We start from the raw sequence: 22,647 nt of genomic DNA on the forward strand, positions 1-22,647 counted from the left end.
GCTAGTATTATGTAAGGAGATTTATTCTCTGGCCTACACTGTTGAGAAGAGATTCAACTGTCAAATTATTTTGACTTATATTTTATTCTTGGTTCTTATTGAGCCACATATTTATTTCTTCTGGTTATATCAGTAACTAGTTACTTGTCATGTGCTACAGTAAATAAATAAGCCCTTAAGATAAATTTTTCAATCAGAGAATTACTTTGTATTACAATTACACAAAATCAATTGAGCTGAAACAAGTTACAAGAAATTCAGCTTTTCCTTCCCAATTAGATAAAGGAGACCAACCTCCTTCCTCTGACAGAGGTGCAGAACCTGACATTAAGGAGGAACAAGAAGAGAAAAGGCATAGCTCTTTTTTTCTCTTACAATGTTGAGGATTAAAAGGTGTGATAGTAAGGGGGTAAAGACTATACATATTAGCCAGGAGGCCAAATAAATATATACCACTTCTAAATATAAACGAACCACAAGAAAAGAAAGTGGGAGACTATACTAACAATGAAGTGGATGCAGTTGGTTTTAATGTAATCAAATTCTTATCGTCAGTTTACCCTCCTTTCTCAGTAATGAAAAATTCAAAGTGTAATTAACTAAAGGATCATAGGAGGGTTAAGAAAGTTAACTCTGTGGCCAAGTTTTTGGGGCTCAAATTCTGGCTCTGCCACCCACGTTCTACACTCCAAGTGACTTTTGCTCTTCAATGTCCTCAGCTGCAAATGAGTATCAATATGTATCTTACCATTGTGAAAATTAAAGAAATTATACATATAAAGCACTTAGGATAAAGCACTTAGGATAAAGCACTTAGGACAGGATAAATGAATGTTAGCTATTGTTGTCTGGGATCCAAACCCTAATTTGTCTACATCCAGAACCTTTGTTCTTTCAAACCATGATATAGTATTTCTGAAGAATAGAAGTGGTTTAAAGACAAGAGAGCACGTTAGATAAACCTCTATTACGGTACATTGTAAATGAGAGGTATAAGAAGTGCAATTACTGGAGTATACACAAGTTATACTATTTATATAGAAGAGAAATCTAATTCTGCCTGGGAGAAGTCTTGGAATCTTCACAGGAAGGATAAAGCATTAGCTGTGTCTGAGGGACAAGTATGAGTTTGCCACGATTCTGATGCAAAGAAGGATGTTTCAGTCAGAAGAAAAAGATAAGAGTCACGGAAAGGGTCAAATAAAATGAGGTATTCGGGGGATGGCAAGTGTTTCAGCACTGACTGAGCACAAGAGTCTGGAGAGAGAGCCAGGGCCAGATTACTAAGGGTTTTTTTTCCATCATGCTAAGATATTTGACCTTTATTTTTAGGACAATGGGGAGGTTTTCAAGTAGGCAAGTCTCAACAAAAACTTTGTGTTTAGGAGGGTCTCATTGGGAGTTGGAAAAAGGATGGAAAGGAGGGGGTACCAAACAAGAGACAGAGAGACTCTGGGAGTTCATTGCCATGATCCACAAATGATGAGAATTTGAACAAAAGCTTTGGTAGTAGTCAACCAATTTGCAAAATATCTTATTTAATATTAGAGAGTACATTTTTTTCTCTTTCTGAACAGCCAATATAGGTAACTGCTAAACAAAATTCTTATTCCTTTTCAAGATGTAGTGCACAGTTTGATGTTAACAAAAACAAAATACTTAGAATTCACTCTGTCATCAAAGATCCCAGATGGTTGTCAACATTGAGAGTTTTGTGGGTTACAATATAACAACCATTCAAGAGATATTCTTAGCTATAGCATGGGAAGAAAAGCAAGAGACAGTGGAAGAGCAAACTCTCATCTCTAGGACTTTAAAGATTTTATTTATTTATTTGTTTGAGAGAAAGAGAGAGAGACAGAGAAACAGCATGAGAGGGGAGAGGGTCAGAGGGAGAAGCAGGCTCCCCACTGAGCCAGGAGCCTGACGTGGGACTCGATCCCAGGACTCCGGGATCACGACCCGAGCCGAAGGCAGTCGCCTAACCAACTGAGCCACCCAGGCGCCCATCATCTCTAGGACTTTAGAGTCCTGGGTGGGAGAGGAGATGCACGCATGTGGTGCTAATCAACAATCACTATGAGTGATTTTTGACACTATAAGTATCCAGAATTTGAAGGATAAAGAGTCCTTGTGGAATGGGATTATCACAAAAGTGAAAGGAAGGGTCATGATTTAAGCAAACAGTAAGATTCTGATAGTTGAAGAAGGGAAAGAACTTCTCAGCTCTGGAAAATGGTACTCACAATGATAGAATTAGTAATGCACAAATTATTTGCAAAAGTAGGTTCTCAGTCCTGGTTAGAAGTGAAGATGATTAGAAAGGGAAATCAAGACTAAACCTATTTAGTATTTGTAATTCAGGTTGAGGGTTATACTTTAGACATTTAAGGAACCATTGGAGGGTTTTTAGAGGACAATGCTATGTCAAAAATAACACTTCACATTCATTAGCTGCTTCCTTTGTGTGAGGTCCTGTTGTAATCATATTACATGTATTTTCTCAGGTCACTTTCATTGCAACCCCCTGAGGAAGCTACTGTTATCAGCTTTATTTTACAGATGAGGAAACTGAGGCACAGAGAGGTAAAGTGACTTGTCTGTGGATGCACAGCTAAGAAGAGGAGGTACCAAGAATCAAACCTAAGCAATCAGACTTTAAAGGCCACTCTCTTACCTATTCTGCTAGCATAGCAGATTTTTTTTTTATGCCAATGTATTAGAAGGGTTAGAGGACTTGAGATAGGGACCAATTAAAGGGTTGGGGAAAAAAAGTATGGTGGCAATGAGAATAGAAAGTAAAGAAAGATGAAATGGAAAACATGAAGGGGAACTGGGCAGGCATTAAATGGAAGGTGACTGGCACAGCCATCACACAGTCATATCACAAATTGGCAATCCTAAAATAGCATTGTAGGCTAAGTGGTCTGAGAATAAAGTCTCTTTTCACTGACAGTGATGAACCATCCATGCTGAGAAGAATATGAGAAAGGAGACTTTACTGGCCCTGTGGTCTGTGACTTTTTTGAGTAATTAATGAACTTTATTTCTCAGAGTTTAACACTTTCTTGAACTTGTTGATTTACGAGTTGTGTTCCCCTACTATGAGGACATGAGGACAGGGAACTTTGCATGCCCCAGGATTAATCAAATTTGTTAGGTAGTCAGTCATCTGATTTTTTTTACAGACCTACTATGTGCCAGGTTTTGTGTTCAGCAAAGAATAAAACCGACTGAATCTCTGAGTCGATAAAATGTTAAAGGTACTCTAGGTAGGAATGCTTAGTATTCTAGGGCGCTTATAAAAAGAAGTAGTAAATATTGCCTCAGGGGCGAGGAAAGGATGGCTTCAGAGAAGAAGTATTTTTGTATGTCTTGAAAATCAAGCCAAAGTGAGGGGGGTAGACAAGGCAGGGAGGCAAGAGGACATTGTTGAGTGTGATAGAAACACAGCTCACAAATATGCAGGCATACTCTACCAATTAGGTCAAAACTACAATAGCTGAGGAGAGACATAAAACCAAAAAAGGAGAAGCCAGACATTTCCATTTGGATTGAGTCACTGAGGCAAAGTCATACTTGCTTACATTCATGTGGATTAAGAGTTAGAAACTACAAACCCAGCAAATGCCCTTGATTTATGTGCATTTGTTAGACACTCTTGATCGTTTACCCATAAATCCTTGGGGCTGGTTATTCTTAGGGTGCCCACACCTTGTTCCTGTCCTCAGATCAGGCCTAGCATGCACAGTTCCCCTCTGTACCATTACATATGGGCATGCAAATGACTCATACACTCAAGTGTTTCTCACCTGTTGGGCCTCCTGAGGTGTCACTTTCCAGTCACAGTAACTCATTGACACCTAATTCAAGAGAGTCTGACACCTTTGGGGGAATCTAATAGCATTCTTCCCTGTAGATGAGAATGTGTTTCTTGAAAACACTCAATGATTCAGAAGTTTTTCTTCTTCAGTACAATTAGTACTTTTCTTTGAGTTTTCACACAGGTGATGACAGCCCTGAGCCAGATAGATTTTCTAAAAGGTACTGATATCCTCTAAAATCTAGTCTACATCTTAAAACAAAAATGCATACCCATAACTATAGTGATATATAAATTAACCTTTGGGAAAAGATGGTTGAATATTAGATTGTCTGGAGAGAAAAAAAAAAGAGAAAAACAAAACTATTTCTTCAGGTCTAAAAACAAAGACAGCAATTTCCAGACTCACACGTATACTAGGGAAAGTTGATCACAGCCTTGCTCTGGAAGAACTGTCACTTGACCTTTTGAAATGTTGACTCTGGAGTACAGAAAAAAATTCATACCTTTCCACACACGGACTGATTCAAAAGAGAACACCAGTATATTAAAAACGCCTGTTTGTGACAAATCAGTGTTTTATTTAGTATTTCCTAAACAGTTCAGGTCACTATTTCTCTGTCAGTGACACCAAAATATCTCATAAGAAGAAGCATGCCCCCATACAGTTAATGTTGGCCCTTAATATTATGTTAGAAAATCACAATGTATTAAACTCAGTGATTTCCAGTTATTATAGTTTTGCCTGTATTATGTTTTTTAACATTGCTTCTTTCTCATGCCATACACCCAGATATATGTCTCTTATAAATTCTGTATAGTGCAGAGTTTTTTAAGATTGAGAAGAATTGGGCGCCTAGGTGGCTCAGTCGTTAAGCGTCTGCCTTCAGCTCAGGTCATGATGCCACGGTCCTGGGATTGAGTCCCACATCAGGCTCCCCACTCGGCGGGAAGCCTGCTTCTCCCTCTCCCGCTCCCCCTGCTTGTGTTCCTGCTCCCGCTATCTCTCTGTCAAATAAATAAATAAAGGGCGCCTGGGTGGCTCAGTTGGTTAAGCGACTGCCTTTGGCTCAGGTCATGATCCTGGAGTCCCTGGATCGAGTCCCGCATTGGGCTCCCTGCTCGGCGGGGAGTCTGCTTCTCCCTCTGACCCTCCCCCCTCTCATGTGCTCTCTCTCATTCTCTCTCTCTCAAATAAATAAATAAAATCTTTAAAAAAATAATAATAAATAAATAAATAAATAAAAATCTTTTAAAAAAAAAGACTGAGAAGAATTAAATGTAATGTTGCTTTGAGAATTTCAGTGCATTTCTTTACACAGTTGATTCTACCCTCAGATTAAGGGAAAACGCATCTGGAGTTAAAGTCATGTAGCACTCAGTTCTGCTGCAAAACCCAGCCTTCCACCCCTTATCTGGCAGTTTCTCCCCTGTTTCAGCTCAAAGGCCTTTACATGGGCTCCAGCCCTGCCAGTTGGGGTCCAAAGGACATAATCCAGTGAACTAGAGCTCCCTTTTCCTATTATCGTAGCGTATTCTTACTAAAGTTATTGTGGTTACAAGAGTTCGCGATTTAAGCAAAACAAACAAAGCAAAAACAAAGAAAACTTTTTCAAGGGCCAAATTGCCCAAAGATTTCACAAACAGTTGTGCAATTAAATTTCCATTAAGACAGAAAATAGAACTATCTGAGCACATTGGATTGCGTCTTAACCACACTGCTGTCAGGGATCCCATCCCATGCCAGATCACACTCGGGATCAGCCAGAGTGGGTGTTACTCTGACAAATTGGCTCAAGAGGAAACAGAATTTAAGGATTTTTTTTTTTTTGAAATGAAACTTTGAATGGTGTTGTAATCCAAAATAGAAAAAGATACTTGGACTACAAAAAATATATCCGTTATGGGGCTCAGTTTACTCTAACAAGAAGTACCTAACTGCGAACACTGGCAGACATGTTCAACATTCACAGCTATATATTGAGCACCTTGTCTGTGCCTGACCTTGTTCTAGATGCTTCTAATTATCTCTAAACAGAATATGTGAAAACATCGGTCCTCCTTGAGCTTCTATTTGATTGGGATATAATAGACTGAGGTGTAAATGATACTCTGTGTTCGAAGATAAGTGCTGTGGAGAGAAATAAATCAAGGAACAGGGATAAAGAATGTCTGGTGGGGGTCGAAGGAGGGAGGGGGGAGACACTCAGAGAAGGTGACATTTGAGTAAATATTAAAAGTAGTGAGGGAGTGAGCCATGTGGAGACAGAGGGCACAAGCATTCCACACAGAGAGAATAGTGGGTACAAGGGTCCTGAGGCTGAAAGGCCTGCGCCGTTTCCAGGGAACAGCGAAGAGGCAGCATTATTGTGTGAGGTAGCAGCTGAATCAGAGAGTTGAAGGGGTAGGAGAGTAGATCCTAACTGCCGTTTTGCCTTTTATTCTCAGGGAGACAAGGAGTGATTGGAGGGTTGTGAGCAGAGAAGTTACGGTATCTGACTCAAGTTTGAACAGGTTCACTCTGGCTTGTGTGGTGTAGTATTTTTAGAGAACTAGTCAGAAGTTTCACAATTAAAGTGTTCCAGCTTTTAAAAATGGCTTTTGTACAACTCCTGTAATTCACCTCTGACAATGTTATGTGCTTCCTAGGTGGTGAGCGCCTATTTACTTGCCTTTTTACTAAATGTAGCAAAAAACGGCGGTAAATGTCTGTTTCTTCCCCTTTACTGCCACTCAGCTGCCACATCACTGAAAGTGTTTCTTGCCCTGTTGGATATAACATTACAACTCCGAATAAGGCTCCTCAGCTCCCTGGAGGCCTGCTCTCCACTGGCTTGCACGTATCCCATGCCAAGTCCTTCCTCTGACCCCCTACCTTTACTGCTTATCCTGCTTAGAACGCCTTTCCACAATCCCTTCAAAGCCAGCTTGGTTGCCACAATCCTTCACCAAGTGTTTCCATTGCTTTTGACTCATATTCCAAAATCCTCCCGCTCAGAACGGGCATCACCGAGTTTTAGCATCTGTTTGTGTACTATATTGTGTTTTTGGACAGTTCATGTGTTTGCTTTTTCTATCTAACCGGGGATCTTGTGAAAAACTGGGGCCATGCCTGTATTCTCACATGGGACACAGGTCTAAGGTCACAACAGGTGCTTACAATGAGTACCTTATGGTTGGTTGGTTGACCCTTCAACCCCTTTCTCTCAATACCAGTAGCAGTGAGACTAGGCTCCTTGAGTCTGTTTTTCAATGAAGGAATGTTGGGAAGCCCGAGGGAATGGGGGATGGTACAGCAATCCAGGTGAGGAAGCCCCTCTAGTTTTCACTTTGGATTCAGGGCACCCGTCACTCTTCCCCGTCACAGGTGCTGAATAACTGACAGGTAGAACTGACCTGTGCTTTCCTTGCTAGTCCCTCAAATGAAACAGCAGTTGATTTATATGTCTCTTCAGCTGCTCTAACTTCAGTTTTTGTTTTGCCTCTTTGTTTCTTTTTTCACACTGATTATTTGTTGGCAGCATCCACTGCAAATATAGAAGTTCTCACTGAAAAGCATTTTCGGTTATATACAGTTGACATTGAACACTGTGGGTTTGAACTGTTCGGGCCCACTCATATGAGAATTTTCGTCAATAAATACACTACAGTATTATAATGTATTTTCTCTTCCTTATGATTTTCTTAATAACATTTTCTTTTCTCTAAATTTACTATAAGAATACAATATAAAATATATATAACATGCAAAGTATGTGTTAGTCTACTGTTTATGTTGTCAGTAAGGCATCCAGTCAAGAGTAGGCTATTAGTGGTTACGTTTTTGGAGAGTCAAAAGTGCAATGCAGATTTTTTACTGTGCGGGGGGGTTGGTTCCCCTAGCCCCCGTGTTGTCCAAAGGCCAACTGTATCTTAACATATTATAATAAGCAATTGATTGTTTGATGGTGGGAAATAATCAAATGGTTCATTTTGGAGTTCATATATGATATTACTGATAGATTCCTAAGCGTGAAAGATAACACATTCAAAAGAGCAAATAATATACTACGTTTTTATCATTTGTGTGTAAGATCAAAACATACTAAGGAACAGAGAATATATTTTCCAGTATAGTCCCGGTCAGGTATATATCAATTTGAGTTTCAACACATATTTGCTATTTCAACAATGAACGACTCAAATTGGTTTTGTAAATGGATGTCAGTTATAAGGCTCAGTAGTAGAGACAGTGATTAATAATGCATTTGTCAAGGCTCTTTACAACATTTTTCTATCAGAAACAACCATTTGTTGTCATTGAGGTGTTTCATTTTCATTAAAAGCAGGAGTGATTATAAATGAAAAGGAATGTACTATTGAATTTCACACCTTACATTGCTTTCTAGTGATAGAAGTTAATTGCCCTCTGAGTTCTCTTTAAATGAGAGGTAATTTCATAGACTAGATTAAAAAAAAAAAAAAAAAACTCAGAATATAGCTACCTGGACCTGGAGAGCATACTAAAATGAAGCACATGTCTTGAATGGGACTAAAATAACCAAATTTATCTACTGCCTCTATATACAGACATTTTCTCTATCATTGAAATCGTAAGGAGAAGTGAGCAAGGCAGATGGAAGAAGCCTCATTTAGATCCCATGATGTATGCTTGAATATGCATATGTGGGCTATTTTCTTGTTAAAAAGATAAGATATTTGCTGATAATAGAATTCCGCTTTTTAGTCCATTAACATTTAATGTTTGAATTTTGTGAATAAATGTTGGGAGAAATTATTTTTAGATTTCCGTGTTTCATAAAATCAGTGGGTGATATCCATGTATTACTAAAAGGAAGAAAGAAATCTGTTATTCTGTATTATCTCAGAAAAAGTTTGTAAAGGATTATTGGTTTTTTAAAAATATTGTCATTAAAAATAGTCACCACTGTCTTTTTCAATGCTACATAACTAATAATCTCTGCTGTGTACTTCAGGCATGAACTTCTAGAAGAAGCTCGGAGGAAGGGATTACCTTTTGCTCAGTGGGATGGGCCCACTGTGGTTGCATGGCTGGAGGTAAGAGAATTAAACCAAAAGCTCTTAAATTCATCACTTCGGTTTGATACTTTTTCTAGATACAGGTAAGGATGGGTTCCTGAAGTCACAGCTTTCGAGTAGCCTGGAGTAGCTTATAAAGGGAATATTTGCTTTATCCAGGGGCCTATGGGCATTGTTTGGATCTTACTCTGATACATTCTTGTGATTGGGGCAGAAGGAAGCACCTAGTGGGATAAAAGGAAGTTTCTCTAAATCTCACCATCTTCATGTCCAGAGAAAGAGAAGACAGCTATTGAGCCACACATCTGTTGTCGCAAGAAAACATCTGTCCCCATCCATCAGTCCAGAGTTCTTCCTCATCAGCAGGTTACAGAGAAGAGCCATCTCTATCTTCAACACTTCTGTGTTTTCCAAGAGATCACTGTCAGCTGACTGCACAGAGAACCATTCCTTTGCTTGGAAATTAATTCTAGAACCTAATTCTCTAAAGCCTAGAGGCCAGCTAGGTTTAGCCACTTGGAATAAAGCAAGAGAATACTTAGCCCCTTGTTCTCCTCTGGGTCTGAAGTGAGTGTTATAATGAAACAAGAACTACATTCAGCATTTTCTACAGAACACTGGGACCGGGGGGGAGGAAAAAAAAACAGCACCTGAGCAGGGTGGGGGGCAGCAGGAGCAGACTGGGACAGTGGAGGAAACACACATTTGATCACAAAAGACCCCTTCGTACCACATATTAATAGTGCTCACTGCCTATTCCGTTCGGTTCTCTAATGTGGATTGCTAGCAGCTGCCGGGAGATGCCAATGTCAGGGCAGAGAAGAAAATAGGCTTTTCTTGCCTGGCAGAGGCTATTAGAACCATTGTTTTAAGTGGTTGGAGATGATGAAATCACTGACTTTCATCATCCTATCATATCCAGAGCTAACAAATTAATCAATGAGGAAATATGAAAACCCATTTTAGTTTAAAAACTAGTCTTATATAGATAGATATAAAGACATACTTTGCATTTTTTCTTAGACTGAGTGAAAGAAGCCTGGTCTTGCTTTATTTTATTTTCTCATATCAGTCAGGGGATTTTCAGCCTATTAGTGATCAGAGCTGCTTCTTCCAAATGTGCTTTTAACATTATGATACTTTAAAAATCAATTATAAGGCAACATGCTTAAGAAAGCACACTTTAAAATTGATAGCAGTTTTTTTGTTCAGTGTAACTCCAATAAAATGAGCTGCAGTTTGACAGAGAGCTGCTATTTTGGCAAGTGATGAACAAAGCCTTAGATGAAAAAAGCTTTATGACATTAAGGAGCTAGGAAATGACAGGCAGTGAAATTTTGTGCTAATTAAACCTATCCTGAGCACACAGAAGTTGCTCATAATGTGCTTCCTAAAGTGACTCAAGTTATAAAATGGAATAAATAAGATGAGTGAGCGGGGTGATCCAATGACGGAGAGCTCTTAACTTTCCACCTCCTTTAGTGACTCCTCGTGTGCACAGCCTGGTAAGAATGATGTGCAAACATAAGACTGATGCTTCACACACCATTTATCAACACCAGAAACTTTTTGAAAGTCTAATTAGGGATGATACCCATAACAGTGTATTGGCAAGCATTTGGGTAATATTATTCAGTATAGAAATCTAAATATCTTAGAAAGGGGGGGTGAAAAATCATTAGAGTCCAGTGAAGGTATATTTAGATGTTTACGTATTTTGCACAACATGAGTTTATAAATTAAGAAGTCCCATCTTCCATCATATCTAACAGTGCCTGTCAAGGTGAGGTCAATACCTTGTGCCGCACCTGCTGGAAGATAGTACGAACTTCTTCGTACTTAGAGCCCCTTAGAGCCCCTCTCCCTTGTCTTTTATCTCTAATCACAGCCCAGGCCACAGTGACTCAAAGATTTGGCTTTCGGTTTGTTTGTCTGCCTCCCCTATAGAGACAAGTTAGCCTCCTCATACGACAGAATTTTTTAAATAAAAGGATATCTGGTTAGGTTAGTTATCTATTACCATGTAACAAATTATCCGAAAACGTAACATTTATCTTCTTCATGGCTTCTGTGGGTCAGGAATCTAGCTTGGGTTTCTGATCAAAGTCTCTCACGAGGCTGCAATCAAGGGGTCAGCCAGATTGGCAGGCATTTCAAGGCTTGATGTGGGGAGAATCCACTTCCAAGCTGACTCTGGTTTTCACAGTCATGATTCAGTTCCTTGCCAGTGGCTGGCCAGAAACATCTGTTCCTTGCCACGTGGGTATCTCCAACAGGGCTGCACACAACATGGCAGCTGAATTCCCCCCAGAGCTAGAGCACTGAGATGACGGAGGGAGAGAGGACTAGCAGGAGTGAAGCTACCCTCTTTTTGTAACCTCATCTGGAAAGTGGCATCCCATCGCTTCCACAATAGTCTATTCATTAGATATAAGACACTGGTTTCAGTCCAAACTGAAAGGCAGAGGACTACACAAAAGCAGAAATATCAGGAGGAAATCCCTGGGACCCATCTTAGAAGCTGCCTACCACAGTGCCTAGAAGTAATAAAGCTGACTCTTTGTTTTACAAATGAAGAAAATAAGGCCAAGGTTTAGAGAAGTTCCAGGACTCACCAGTGACAGTGAAGCAATTAGAGCCCAGCCTTCTGGTCCAGAGCTCTGGGCATTGATGTTTGCTGATTTATAGCTTGTCTTCTTTCTCTTATTCTCACTTCTCACTCCTTTTGCTCAATCTGTTCATATCAACAAATAAAATAGTCCAAAAAATCACTATTTTGGACATTTAAAGACCAAGATTTAAACTGCTCACTTGCTTGTGCCCTGCTTCTTATTCATAGCTAATGATGGGGGGGAAGGGGAAATGGAGAGAATATTCCTTTTTCAAATGTGCGTAATTCAAATGCTACAACACCATCCATGTGAATTGGCATTCACCCAGCGCTTAAGATGTATGCAGACACTCTTTACTGATTCCATTGTCTTTTAAGAGCATCATAGCAAAGTTGAAAAATTGGAATCCCTAAGTTCTGATGCATTATTCATTTTCTTACTCTCTTTACCTAAAGTTTTCCAGATGTTTGTAACTTCAGTCTCTCCCTCTAGCACATCATTTTATCCTCCAAAACTTTGTCCATGCAGAACATCAACTTAAGTTCACACAACTATCGCATGCTATAGGTAGGTATGTGAGGAATGGGGCTTAACTACAATACAGGCTTGGATCAAAATCACATGGCTGGAGGTGGTAGAGCTGTCTCTTTCTGCGACAGAACTTCTTTGCCCTCAGAATTCCAAAGGAGATTGATAAATTGAATTCACGCATTAAACAAAGTCGATTGAGCCTTTACCAAATGCAGCTTGTGGCTGTTCTTGTCCTTGAATCCAAGGGGGCGGGGGTGGATTTGGTGATGTGCAGCTATTATGTTTAACCTAATAATATAAAAGAGTTGTTAAATTTCACACCCTAGAGACCCAATTTCAAATCTTTAGTTCCATCACTGCCTAGCTGATATTTTTCAATAAATTGCTTAATGCCTTTGTGCCTCTATGTCATCTGGGGAAAATAATAATAGCATCTGTCTTTTGGGGTTTGGGCAGTAAAAGAGTTCATACGTGTAAAGTGCTTGGAATGGTGCCTAGCACTAAGAGACACTATTAGCTCTTAGTGTAATCTGTGTGTGTGTTTTTTCCCTCTCCAACAGCTCTGGTTGGGAATGCCTGCTTGGTACGTAGCAGCCTGCCGAGCCAACGTGAAAAGTGGAGCCATCATGTCTGCTTTATCAGACACTGAGATCCAGAGAGAAATCGGGATCAGCAATCCCCTGCATCGCTTAAAGCTGCGACTAGCAATCCAGGAGATGGTCTCCCTAACAAGTCCTTCGGCTCCTCCGACATCCCGAACTGTGAGTCCGCTTATGCTCCTTCCCTCTCCAGTGCTGGGCAAATAGCAGCCTCTCTAAGTCCACAGAGCCAGACTGTGGCAGCACACATTTCAATGTCAGCATGAATTATTCCGAAGAGACTCAGCTTGCTCTTGATTAACCTTGCTGCTACTCTTAATAGGTTTTCAAGTGAGGAGCTGTGATTCCGATCAGACTTGAAGGCTGTGACCAAGATAGACTTTTGAGCTAGTTTCTAACTAAAGTCTACGTTTTTCCCCCAGGCAACAGTATCCCAAGTTTACTCTTTTTTAGGATGTTCCCTTTAAAAAAAAAAAAAAAAGAACAGGAGATGAGCTGTTGGCATTAGTGCTTTCTGAAGATGCAATGCCGAACTCACTACTTCTTATGCAGTTTTCATAATTATGCAACTATGCAGATATTTGATATTTTATAAATACCAAGTGGAAAACCTTCCTTCAAATTCTCTTTGCTTCTCATTTATAAATCCCTATTCTTCTGATAATTGTGTCCCTATCCTAATGCTAGGAAAGAACAAAATGTCTAAAAGAAAATGCATGCCAGATGACAAATTCATATACTAAGAATAACTCCAAATAATATTCATTCTTCAGTCCATTCCTGATTTATATATATCTTTTGCTGGTAACGGATATGATTTCTGATGTTAACTGAATCTCTGGTCCCATGTCTTATGCAGAATAACAAAATATGAAAGAATGAGGTAAATTTGAGATGTGGGTAAAAGATAGAAAAGTGGTTATTACTTTATTGCAGTTTTCAGACACAAAACTAAACTTGAATATAACTTTTTCTCTGTGGCCTTCAACAGTCTGAAAGAATTGGCTTCATGTTTATTGCACCTATCTTTACATTCCTTCCCACCATACTAGATTCTAATGCCAGAAATACCAGGTCAAATTTAAAAAGGTTTTATCTTTCTTGCATAATTCCATTTTAACTTCTTCTAAATAAGATGTAGAGAAAAGATATAATTTAACAAACGTTATGTATAGCATTATTTTAAAATGTCTATAATGTTGTATCCTCTAGCTGACGTGTTACTTAAGCTAAGAAATAATACAGAATATGTTTAACATAAAAGCTGAGTAGGCCATTAAAATAGATATTGTAAACCAAATTCAGATCTGATAGAGTTTAATTTCCAAGTGAGAGCGAAGCATCACAGCTGGTTTGTATCAACACTCTTTTCCTAAGAGCAAAAGCATACGTGGTTACTGAAAATGCAAAATTGGAGCCTTTGAAGTCCCAATTTCAAGAGGAAAAGTAGAATATATTTTATGATTTTTATTTAACATCCAAATCCATTTCTTAATGGAAAATAGAATAATTAAGCACTATTTTTCTAAAAATATCTAAGTGAACTTAAGAAATTTAAATCACAAACTATTAAAAGTAAGAGCATACTCAGTTGTTTAAAGAACAGTCAAATGTGGAGAGAACTTACAATGAGACTCTTCGCGATCTAGTGATCTAGCCTCAGTTCACCTCAAAGGCTTTATCTCCCCAGGACAGGATCCCAGTGACACAGAACTACATTCAGCTTGCTAAACTTTCATGCTTGTGGGTGATTGTGAGCTTTTGCAATTGCTCTTCACTCTGTCTGGAACATTCTTCCCACTCCAGGATCACCATCCTTCCCCAGCTCATCCTTCATCGAATGATTCGTGAATGTTTTTCCTTGAAAAAGCTTTCACTATGCACCAAAATCTGGTTTTTCCCTTCCTGCGTTACCACTCCATATACTTATAAAAACCAATTAAAATTTTTTCTTAATTTATCTTCCACTAAAGCCAACCAAGGATATTGTCAGTTTTCCATGGCCTTAATTCAGTGCCAGGCAAATTATAGAGAGTAGTCAGTAAACATTCATCTTAAGAATGGTGATTGTACAAGTCACTCTACCAACCAATGCAGAGGCTGTAAAATCCATATGGCCTTGACTTCTATGCCCTTCTACCATAGGACAGCTATGGTAAAGAAAGTAAGACTTGCTCACCACTAGGTTTAGTAGGAGATGAGATAGTTTAATTCCTCAATGTTAGGCAGAAGCAAAAAGTTATGGAATTCCAAAGAAACCTTCTTTGGAATTTGAATAAGCCTTCAAAAAGGAACTAACAGTTCAAAGACAGGTAATATATTATTAATTAATTATTAAAAATTACTAATTTTGTTCAATATTAACTTTTGGATAAGACACCTTTTCAGTCTATTTCTTTTATCTTTTTATAAAGATGAATTATGTCACATCATATATCATTTTATATTTTTCTTTTAAAACTTAGTAGTATAGCATGAACATTTTCCTCATATTATTAATATACAATTACAATATCATATCTAATTGCTGCATAACTCCTTCATGGAAATACCATAATGTATTTAACCAAATCCCTAATATTGTACATTTTGCTTATTTAATAATTTTCATTGTATTCACAATACCATAGTGGACGCACATATAGCTATATTGTTGCATAAACTTTTTCCATAGCAATATTTATGTATAGGGCACTTATATTCTTATTACTTTTAAATCTAAATCGCCAAATTGTATTGTGTAGCCTTTTCTTCATCCTTTTGTTAACATTGATTGTTACATTGCTTAAATTTATATTTTTAAAATTACTACTAAAGTTAAAATGTTTTCATATGCTTATTGACTTAGTATTTAAATGAATTACCTATTAGTAATTTTTTCCATTTTTCTAAAGGATACAGGAATATTCCTCTTTCTACTAATGTGTAAAAATTCTTTATTCAGAGAGGATATATACCCTTTACCAAATACTGATGCAAGTTACATAAAAGATAAATTGTATCTATTTGTTATAATAATAATCTACTGAATATTTTTTCTTCCTTTTACTCCACCACATGGAAGTATTTACTCATTTCTAATACATTTTAAATATGATTTGCTTTGCTTATAAATTTCTAGTAATGAATCCACCATATAAAGTGAAGACTAAAACATCTTAAAGTCATCACCTAAAGTTATATATTAGGATTCACATTTTATTTTATTTATTTATTTAATTTTTATTTTTAGAGGGGGTTGGGGGCGGAAGGAGAGGGAGAGAGAGAATCTTAAACAGCTCCATGTGGAGCACTGAGCCCAACGCAGGGATGTTATCGTGTCTCCCAGAACACTAATTAGTTCAGACCATACAAAAGTTTCTGTGTGTTCAGGTTTGGGTTCGTGTTCCTCAGTCAGGTGTATCTTCCTTATTTTCTCAAATTTTCAAGAGAAAAAGACAAGGTTGTTTACTTAGGCTTTTTTTTTTTTTAAACTGAACAGAACTTCTGTCTGATTCTGCCTCCTTTCCTGTCTACATGAAATGGGCCAGACCACCAAAAGGAAAATCTAGTATTTACATTTATTATTTTCTTGGGTCAGCCCTAATTTTCCAGCTTTCTGTTTCTTCTTCCTGAGCTGCTGTTACTGTGGAAAGTCTCTTATCTAATAGAATAAGGATGGAGATATCAGTTCATTGCAATATTTGGTTAAAGAGGGAATGTCATAAAGAATAAGTACATGCTTTAAATATTTTATCTTCAGTAAAAATATGTAAATGTTCAGGCACTTGTAAATTTTAAATAAAACACTTAGGACTTTTCTTTGAGTACAATTCCAATGCCTGGAGTTCTACATTATCTTTCTTTTATAACTTCATACATAAAACATCTTCAATTTTTCTAGTTTGAGTTTCTTTTTAAAGTGATAACTTCAGGATACTCAAAAAGCTATTTGAGTGCAGAATCCTCCTGGACATTTACAGTCTTTTCCCCAGACTTTGATGAAGTTGTATCTCATTGATAACATGTTATAAGATTTGCCTAGATCTATCTTTCCAAGTAATTCAACTCAGTGTTCTTATGTGAGTGAAACTTATTTTCATTTTATGTAACATTTATTTAAATTGCCTAATTAAAAAATAGTGCAGTATAAAAAATGGGTTTGGGAACGCAGGATTCAGCAAATTCGAGCAGAAATGTGAGGCATAAAATAGGCATCAGTCAGCACAATATACATGGGAAACAAAGAGCATTTATGAAACAAAAGATTTACTGGAGTGGAAATTGCTTAACAAAATTTCTAAAGAAATTGTTGTAAATTTCTAATGAAATTGTGATAATATCCAACATCAGTGGATGCCTAAGTGTCAGGTACTGTTTGAAGTGCTTTACATGTTATAACTTATTTAAGCCCCACAACAACAACACTATGAGATAGGTACTTTTTTTTATATCTGTTGTATAGATGGGAAAAACTGCTGTACAGAGAGGTTAAGTGACTTGTCTAAGGTCACACCACCTTGTTGTTTGCCTCAGAGTTTATGCTACTATTAAGTACACCCTCCTGCTTCCTGCATCTACCTGTTTTCTTCTCTTTTACAGCACTCTTCCAGTCTGCTTTGGTTCCCCTTTCCATTATTAGTAACCTCATAATAAAGTGAGGTGCAATTGTGCAAATGCTAGTCTTCATATAATAATTCTCTTCTTATATTGAAAAACATAAAATCAGATGGGGAGAAATGTGGCTCTGGGCAATTTCGAATGTGAAAAGTAAATGTCAAGTTTATTTACTTTGTAACTCAATTATCAGGTAGAATAATACTGCAAAATGACCTAGGAAGTAACAGAAGTTACTTCCAGGTAGATAAGGTTTAGGATTATTCTGAGGTCTTGCTGCTTTACTTATTTTCTATTTCTGCCAGCAAGAGAAGTGATTATTTTCCCATAATTAATTTTCATGAGTTATCCCTTAAACTAATTTTAATATTTATTTTTATGTTGTAACTCTCTCCTGAATGACTTAATTAGGTAAGTGCTTTAATCCTCAACATCCGTTAGGAATCTTCCTCCTAGTTCTCATTTGATAATACTATCTATATATTCTACTCTGATTGGACTAAGGTGAGGCAATTGAGGCAGGTCAAGTACAATACTGAGGGAGGCATGCTCTGTCAGGTGCTGACCTTGCATTTGCACAGCCATGAAAGTGAGTGCTTCCTTAAGTTTAGTCCCCTTGACACCTTACCTGCTTTATCTTAGTCTCGGAACTGTATCAAAATTGATTATATTATAGTTTAAAATTTTCAATATTTTTTTCTAGTATGAAGTACATTCCTAACCCACTTAACAGATATAGAATCTAAAATTTAGAGAGGTTTAGGAAATGTCCTAGGGTAGTAACTGAAAAGTGGCATTGCTAGAACTCAAGTGTCTTTATTATAATTTGGTAAATTTCCAGATAGTTGAAATTTTAGAAATCACCTATTAGATTCAGACTCTTAACCACACACACACACACACACACACACACACACACACACGAAAATGACTATAGGTAGGTATTCTTCAGCTCAGAATTGGGTACTACAGCATAGACTGCCAAGGAATGAGTAAGTCATTTTTAATGGCTCTCAGAGAACCACAATCAAATTATGGGATCCTTGTCCTTTATGCTTTTCCAAGCTACTTTTTTACACTCTTTATCTTTGGACCCCAGGCATAGTATCCTCTGTCCTTTGGTTGCTCAAAGCCTCGCCCTCTAGCTATTCCTTAAGATATGCTCTTCACTGGAATGCTTATGCTCTACAGCAACCCTTTATGACTTACCCAGGTGAAAGTTCCATACCTTTAGCAGGTGGTGAGGAGAAAGAAATCTGAATAATTGACTTATGGCGCATGGGCTTGCTTATAAAATCAACTTGTTGAAACCTCAATGAATGTCTAAATGATTGGGTTGTGCAGAAGCTATTTTATGAGTTACTTTACAAGATTCTAGAATGGACAGTGTTCCTCACAAGTAAAACTACAGGTCAAAAGAGAACAACTAACATACAACTTAGGTAAGTTTGCCAGCTGTACTTAAGAAAATTGCCCTCAGTATATATTATTTTGCATGTAAAGAGCTACAGACCAAACCCTGGCTTCAAGCATCTTGCCCCTTCCAGAATATGATGATAGACTGGCCAATATAAACTTTAAGATAAACTCTGAAGGGGATTATACATGTATGAATTCCAGTATGAGATAATACGGGTCAAGTTTCTTACAGAAGGAGGGAGATCTTAATTATTTCGATTCACAGTTAACAGAGAAGCTACAAAAATCATTGTAAAACGAGACTGGCTTAAGTGAATTTCAGGTAACCATCACAGCAGCTCCCTTTGAACAAACAGTACAGCCATTCAGGCGAAGCACTGTGGTCTCTGGGTATAAAGGGTATGTGACACAGGAATGTTAAGTTCTTTTTAGTATAGTACACTCTTCACAAAGTTAATAAAAGCAATATATTCCAAGTGATTTAATGATTCATACATCCATATGCCTCTGTTATATTGAGCACCGTTCCCAAAAGCTGGGAGTAGAGGGGAGGGGCTCTTAATAACATAGGCAACTCTGGTATTCAAAATAGTTCCTAAGTACACATAGTTTTATCTTATAGGGAAAAATTCAGATATACTCTAAATTCCAAAACGGTAGGAAAATGAGAATTTTGCACATATAAATTTTACATATATGATGGCTGTCCTCTGGGATTTTTTTAAGTAAGCTCTATGCCCAATGTGGGGCATAACTCCCCTTTGTTACTCACCTATATATATATATATATATATATATATATATATATATATATATATATATATATATATTCTTATTCTATATTACGCTTTACTCATATATATAATTCTCTTATAAATGAGATTTCTCTTATATTGAATTATACTCATCAATTTAGTTTATATGTAGTTATTTTTCAAATTATAACATAATTTTTAACAGAAGGAAAATTAAAACGGTGCTATGTGTTGGTAGAAGAGGCCAGAGAGAGTTACGGTGGAGGCTCATGTTGGGGCATCAATTTTGCTACTTCCAATTCTAGACCCCTTCCAAAACAAGTTGTAAGCAATGTATGGGATATAAATTCCATTGTAACTATAGGATGGACGTACTTGGACAACCCTGCAATGTTCATAAAGGATTTCTCAGTGAAATGGTGGAATTTAATGGGAAGTGGTTCCCTGTAGCCGTTCCCATCAACAATATGTCTGATCTGTATGTTACTAACTGGACTTTAGTTTAGAAATTGTGCATTATTCAGTGTATAGAGCAAATATCATGGGTTATCTTATTTAGAGAACAAGTGCGACTTTATAAAAGAATAGTGCCTGCTAAAAGGAAAATTTCCTTTTACATCATGTTCTTCTCTATAATGGTATAGGACACTGCTGAGAAATTGGGAAGCCTAGGTTTTGTAATTTCTGACAGCATTTAGTAAGGTTAAAAAAATACCCTTTAAATAAAAATAGCATTTTACTTCTTTTTCCTCTATAAGAATATAGGAAAACAACATACGTAGGGAATTATAAAAGGAAGAAATCATTTGGGAAAAACTGATATTAGTTTCCAGACAGTTTGATGGTAGTGCTTTCTGCTCTGTATTGACCACCAATTTTCTCTTTTCAAGGACATTGAAGAATCAAAACTTTGTGAATGAAATACCGGTAATAGCACAACAAAGTAGCTGTGCTTTTGTTTTCTGAAGAAAAATAAACACATTCCCCTACAGATCAAATTTAATCAGTTCTTTATGATTACAAAAAAAAAAAATTGGATCCAATAGCTCCCTACCTTTGAAATGCAAATCGTGATTCGGCCTTTTTCCTGATTGATAATCACAGGAGCATCATTTTAAATCTATCCCACAGGAGCTTCCCAGCATGCCTCTTTCTACTTAATCTTTTTAAGTAGAAGAAAAAAGGAGCTCTGAGCAAACCAGCAATGCTCTCTCCTGTGCATGCTGTAGAAGCAAGAGCACTGTCGTGGTGCTGTGGGGCTGGTAACTTACAGTATTGCTGCCTTTCTTCTTTACCACTGCTTCCCTACCGTGGACCCCACTGCTCTCCCCCGGGCCTCCTCACTAGCCTTCAGGCAACGTTTGGGTGACCCATGAAGAAATGGAAAATCTGGCTGCTCCAGCAAAAACGGTTAGTCTTATGGCTTTGTTGAACGTGAAGAAAAGTTATTTGGCTGCTATTGGGATGAAAAAGCTATTTTGTGTGTGACAGATCAGAGTAATGGGTATGTTTCCATAGCAATATGCATGAAAACTAATATTTTTCGTTAAGGTTTCATTTTACTGCACTTGAACATTGTTAATGAAACAGGGCTAGATGGTCATCATGAGTTTGTAATATGCAGGCAATAATCAAGAATTTTACAATGCTTATTTATCCATCTTGCAACCCTGGGAATTTTTAGTAACCGATATCACTTAGTATTGTGCATATTCACAGGTAATACATGTTATCAAACCCAATTAAACTGGTAATAGGAAAGTTCAGATTGAACACTCCTTTTTTTCTTTTTCTTTTTTTTTTTTTTAAGATTTATTTGTTTATTTGAGAGAGGGAAAGAGGGGAGAGGTAGAGGGAGAGGAAAGAGGAGAAGGGGAGAGAATCCCAAGCAGACTCCTTACTGACCACGGAGCCCAATGTGGGCCTCAGTCTCACACAACTGAGATCATGACCTGAGCCAAAAATCAAGAGTCAGATGCTTAACCGACTGAGCCACCCAGGCGCCCCGAAGACTCATTTTTAATACAAGCATTTAGTTTCTTGTACTTTACCAATACAGAACTTAAAACTCCACCCCTCCAAAAAATATTCTGTTCATTTGATATTCAAAGCACAGGCTTAAAGAAATTTTTAATGGCTTTGATTATAATTGTCAGCTTTTAAAAATATAATATTACATATACTCATTTTTCATTTAAAGTAACCAAGTTGGGTATGTCATACATTTTATTCTTAGCAGCTTCTTTTAATTTAATGTCCTTTTGGTTGTATTCATATGTGAAAAATTGATTATCTAGTTTATGAAGGATAAAAATGCCAATGTCATTTTCTAACTATATTTCTAGTTCAGTTTGTTGGGTTTGGTTTTACTCTTGTTTGCTTTTGTTTGTTGTTGACCATTGCTGAAATCTGTTTGATTACCACAAAGCTTTGTTAGAGGGAAACAGTTACTTTTTGTACTTCATTAATTTACTTTATGTTAGATTTTTTCATTGTGTGTATGTGTGTATGTATGTATACATTTACATGTATCGTATACTTGTATATATAGAATCAGGAATTTTTATTGTAGCTTTCTTTTTTACATTTACATTTGGAAAACAACATACTTTTAAGAATTAAAAAAAGATTTGGAATGACCAGATCAAATATATCATGAAAAGCCCATATGTCATATGTGTGTATGTTTAATTGGAATTAACTAAAAACTACATGGTTGCTCTCGAACTGCTAAATTGATTACTGTGAGTTTAATAAGGATCAGTGTATTTATCTACTTAAGTCATAATTAACATTTTCAATAACAAACAATTTTGCTTCTGCTAGAATAGTTTTACTGTTTTCATTTGAGATTAATTATATTCATCTGCTTTATTAATCATTCCCTGCTGCTAACACAGAAAGAATCTGAGGAAGGAAGCTGGGCCCAGGTAGGAAATTCATATGCTCTAAAACAATATCATTTAGTATGCTATGAGGATATAAAGTAAGAAACTGTAGTATGTCGTAATATTATAAATCTTCACTTAGCTTAGGGTTAAGCTAATATGTATATTTGAATTTGTTATATTTAATACTATATATGTCTTTTTAAATCACCATATTTTGCAAAGAAAATGAGTATCATTTCATACCTGGCCTCTTTCAAAGGGAAATTTTCTTTCTTTTTCAAAAGAAGGAACTGTAACTTAAATTTCTCTGAAATTGCCCCTGAATATATTTAATCAGGAATCATTCAAGTTGGATATAAAAGGGGGTGTTAAAAAAAACCT

The 22,647-nt window shown here is 37.1% G+C and overlaps 1 protein-coding gene across 5 annotated transcripts in view; it reads left to right on the forward strand.

Moving 5' to 3' along the window:
- The window catches only part of PPFIA2 (PTPRF interacting protein alpha 2), a 467,879-nt gene that overhangs the window by 427,042 nt on the left and 18,190 nt on the right, over positions 1–22,647 (forward strand). For all 5 annotated transcript variants that reach the window (XM_035002058.1, XM_035002061.1, XM_035002059.1 and 2 more), the window contains 4 exons: positions 8,800–8,881; positions 12,567–12,767; positions 20,723–20,785; positions 22,276–22,305. In XM_035002058.1, the coding sequence (XP_034857949.1) occupies positions 8,800–8,881; positions 12,567–12,767; positions 20,723–20,785; positions 22,276–22,305 (376 nt within the window). The remainder of the gene's footprint in view (positions 1–8,799; positions 8,882–12,566; positions 12,768–20,722; positions 20,786–22,275; positions 22,306–22,647) is intronic.

This window comes from Mirounga leonina, unplaced genomic scaffold (assembly GCF_011800145.1).
Source record: "Mirounga leonina isolate KUSES-001 unplaced genomic scaffold, KU_Mleo_1.0 Mir_126, whole genome shotgun sequence".
NCBI classification, from domain to species: domain Eukaryota; kingdom Metazoa; phylum Chordata; class Mammalia; order Carnivora; family Phocidae; genus Mirounga; species Mirounga leonina.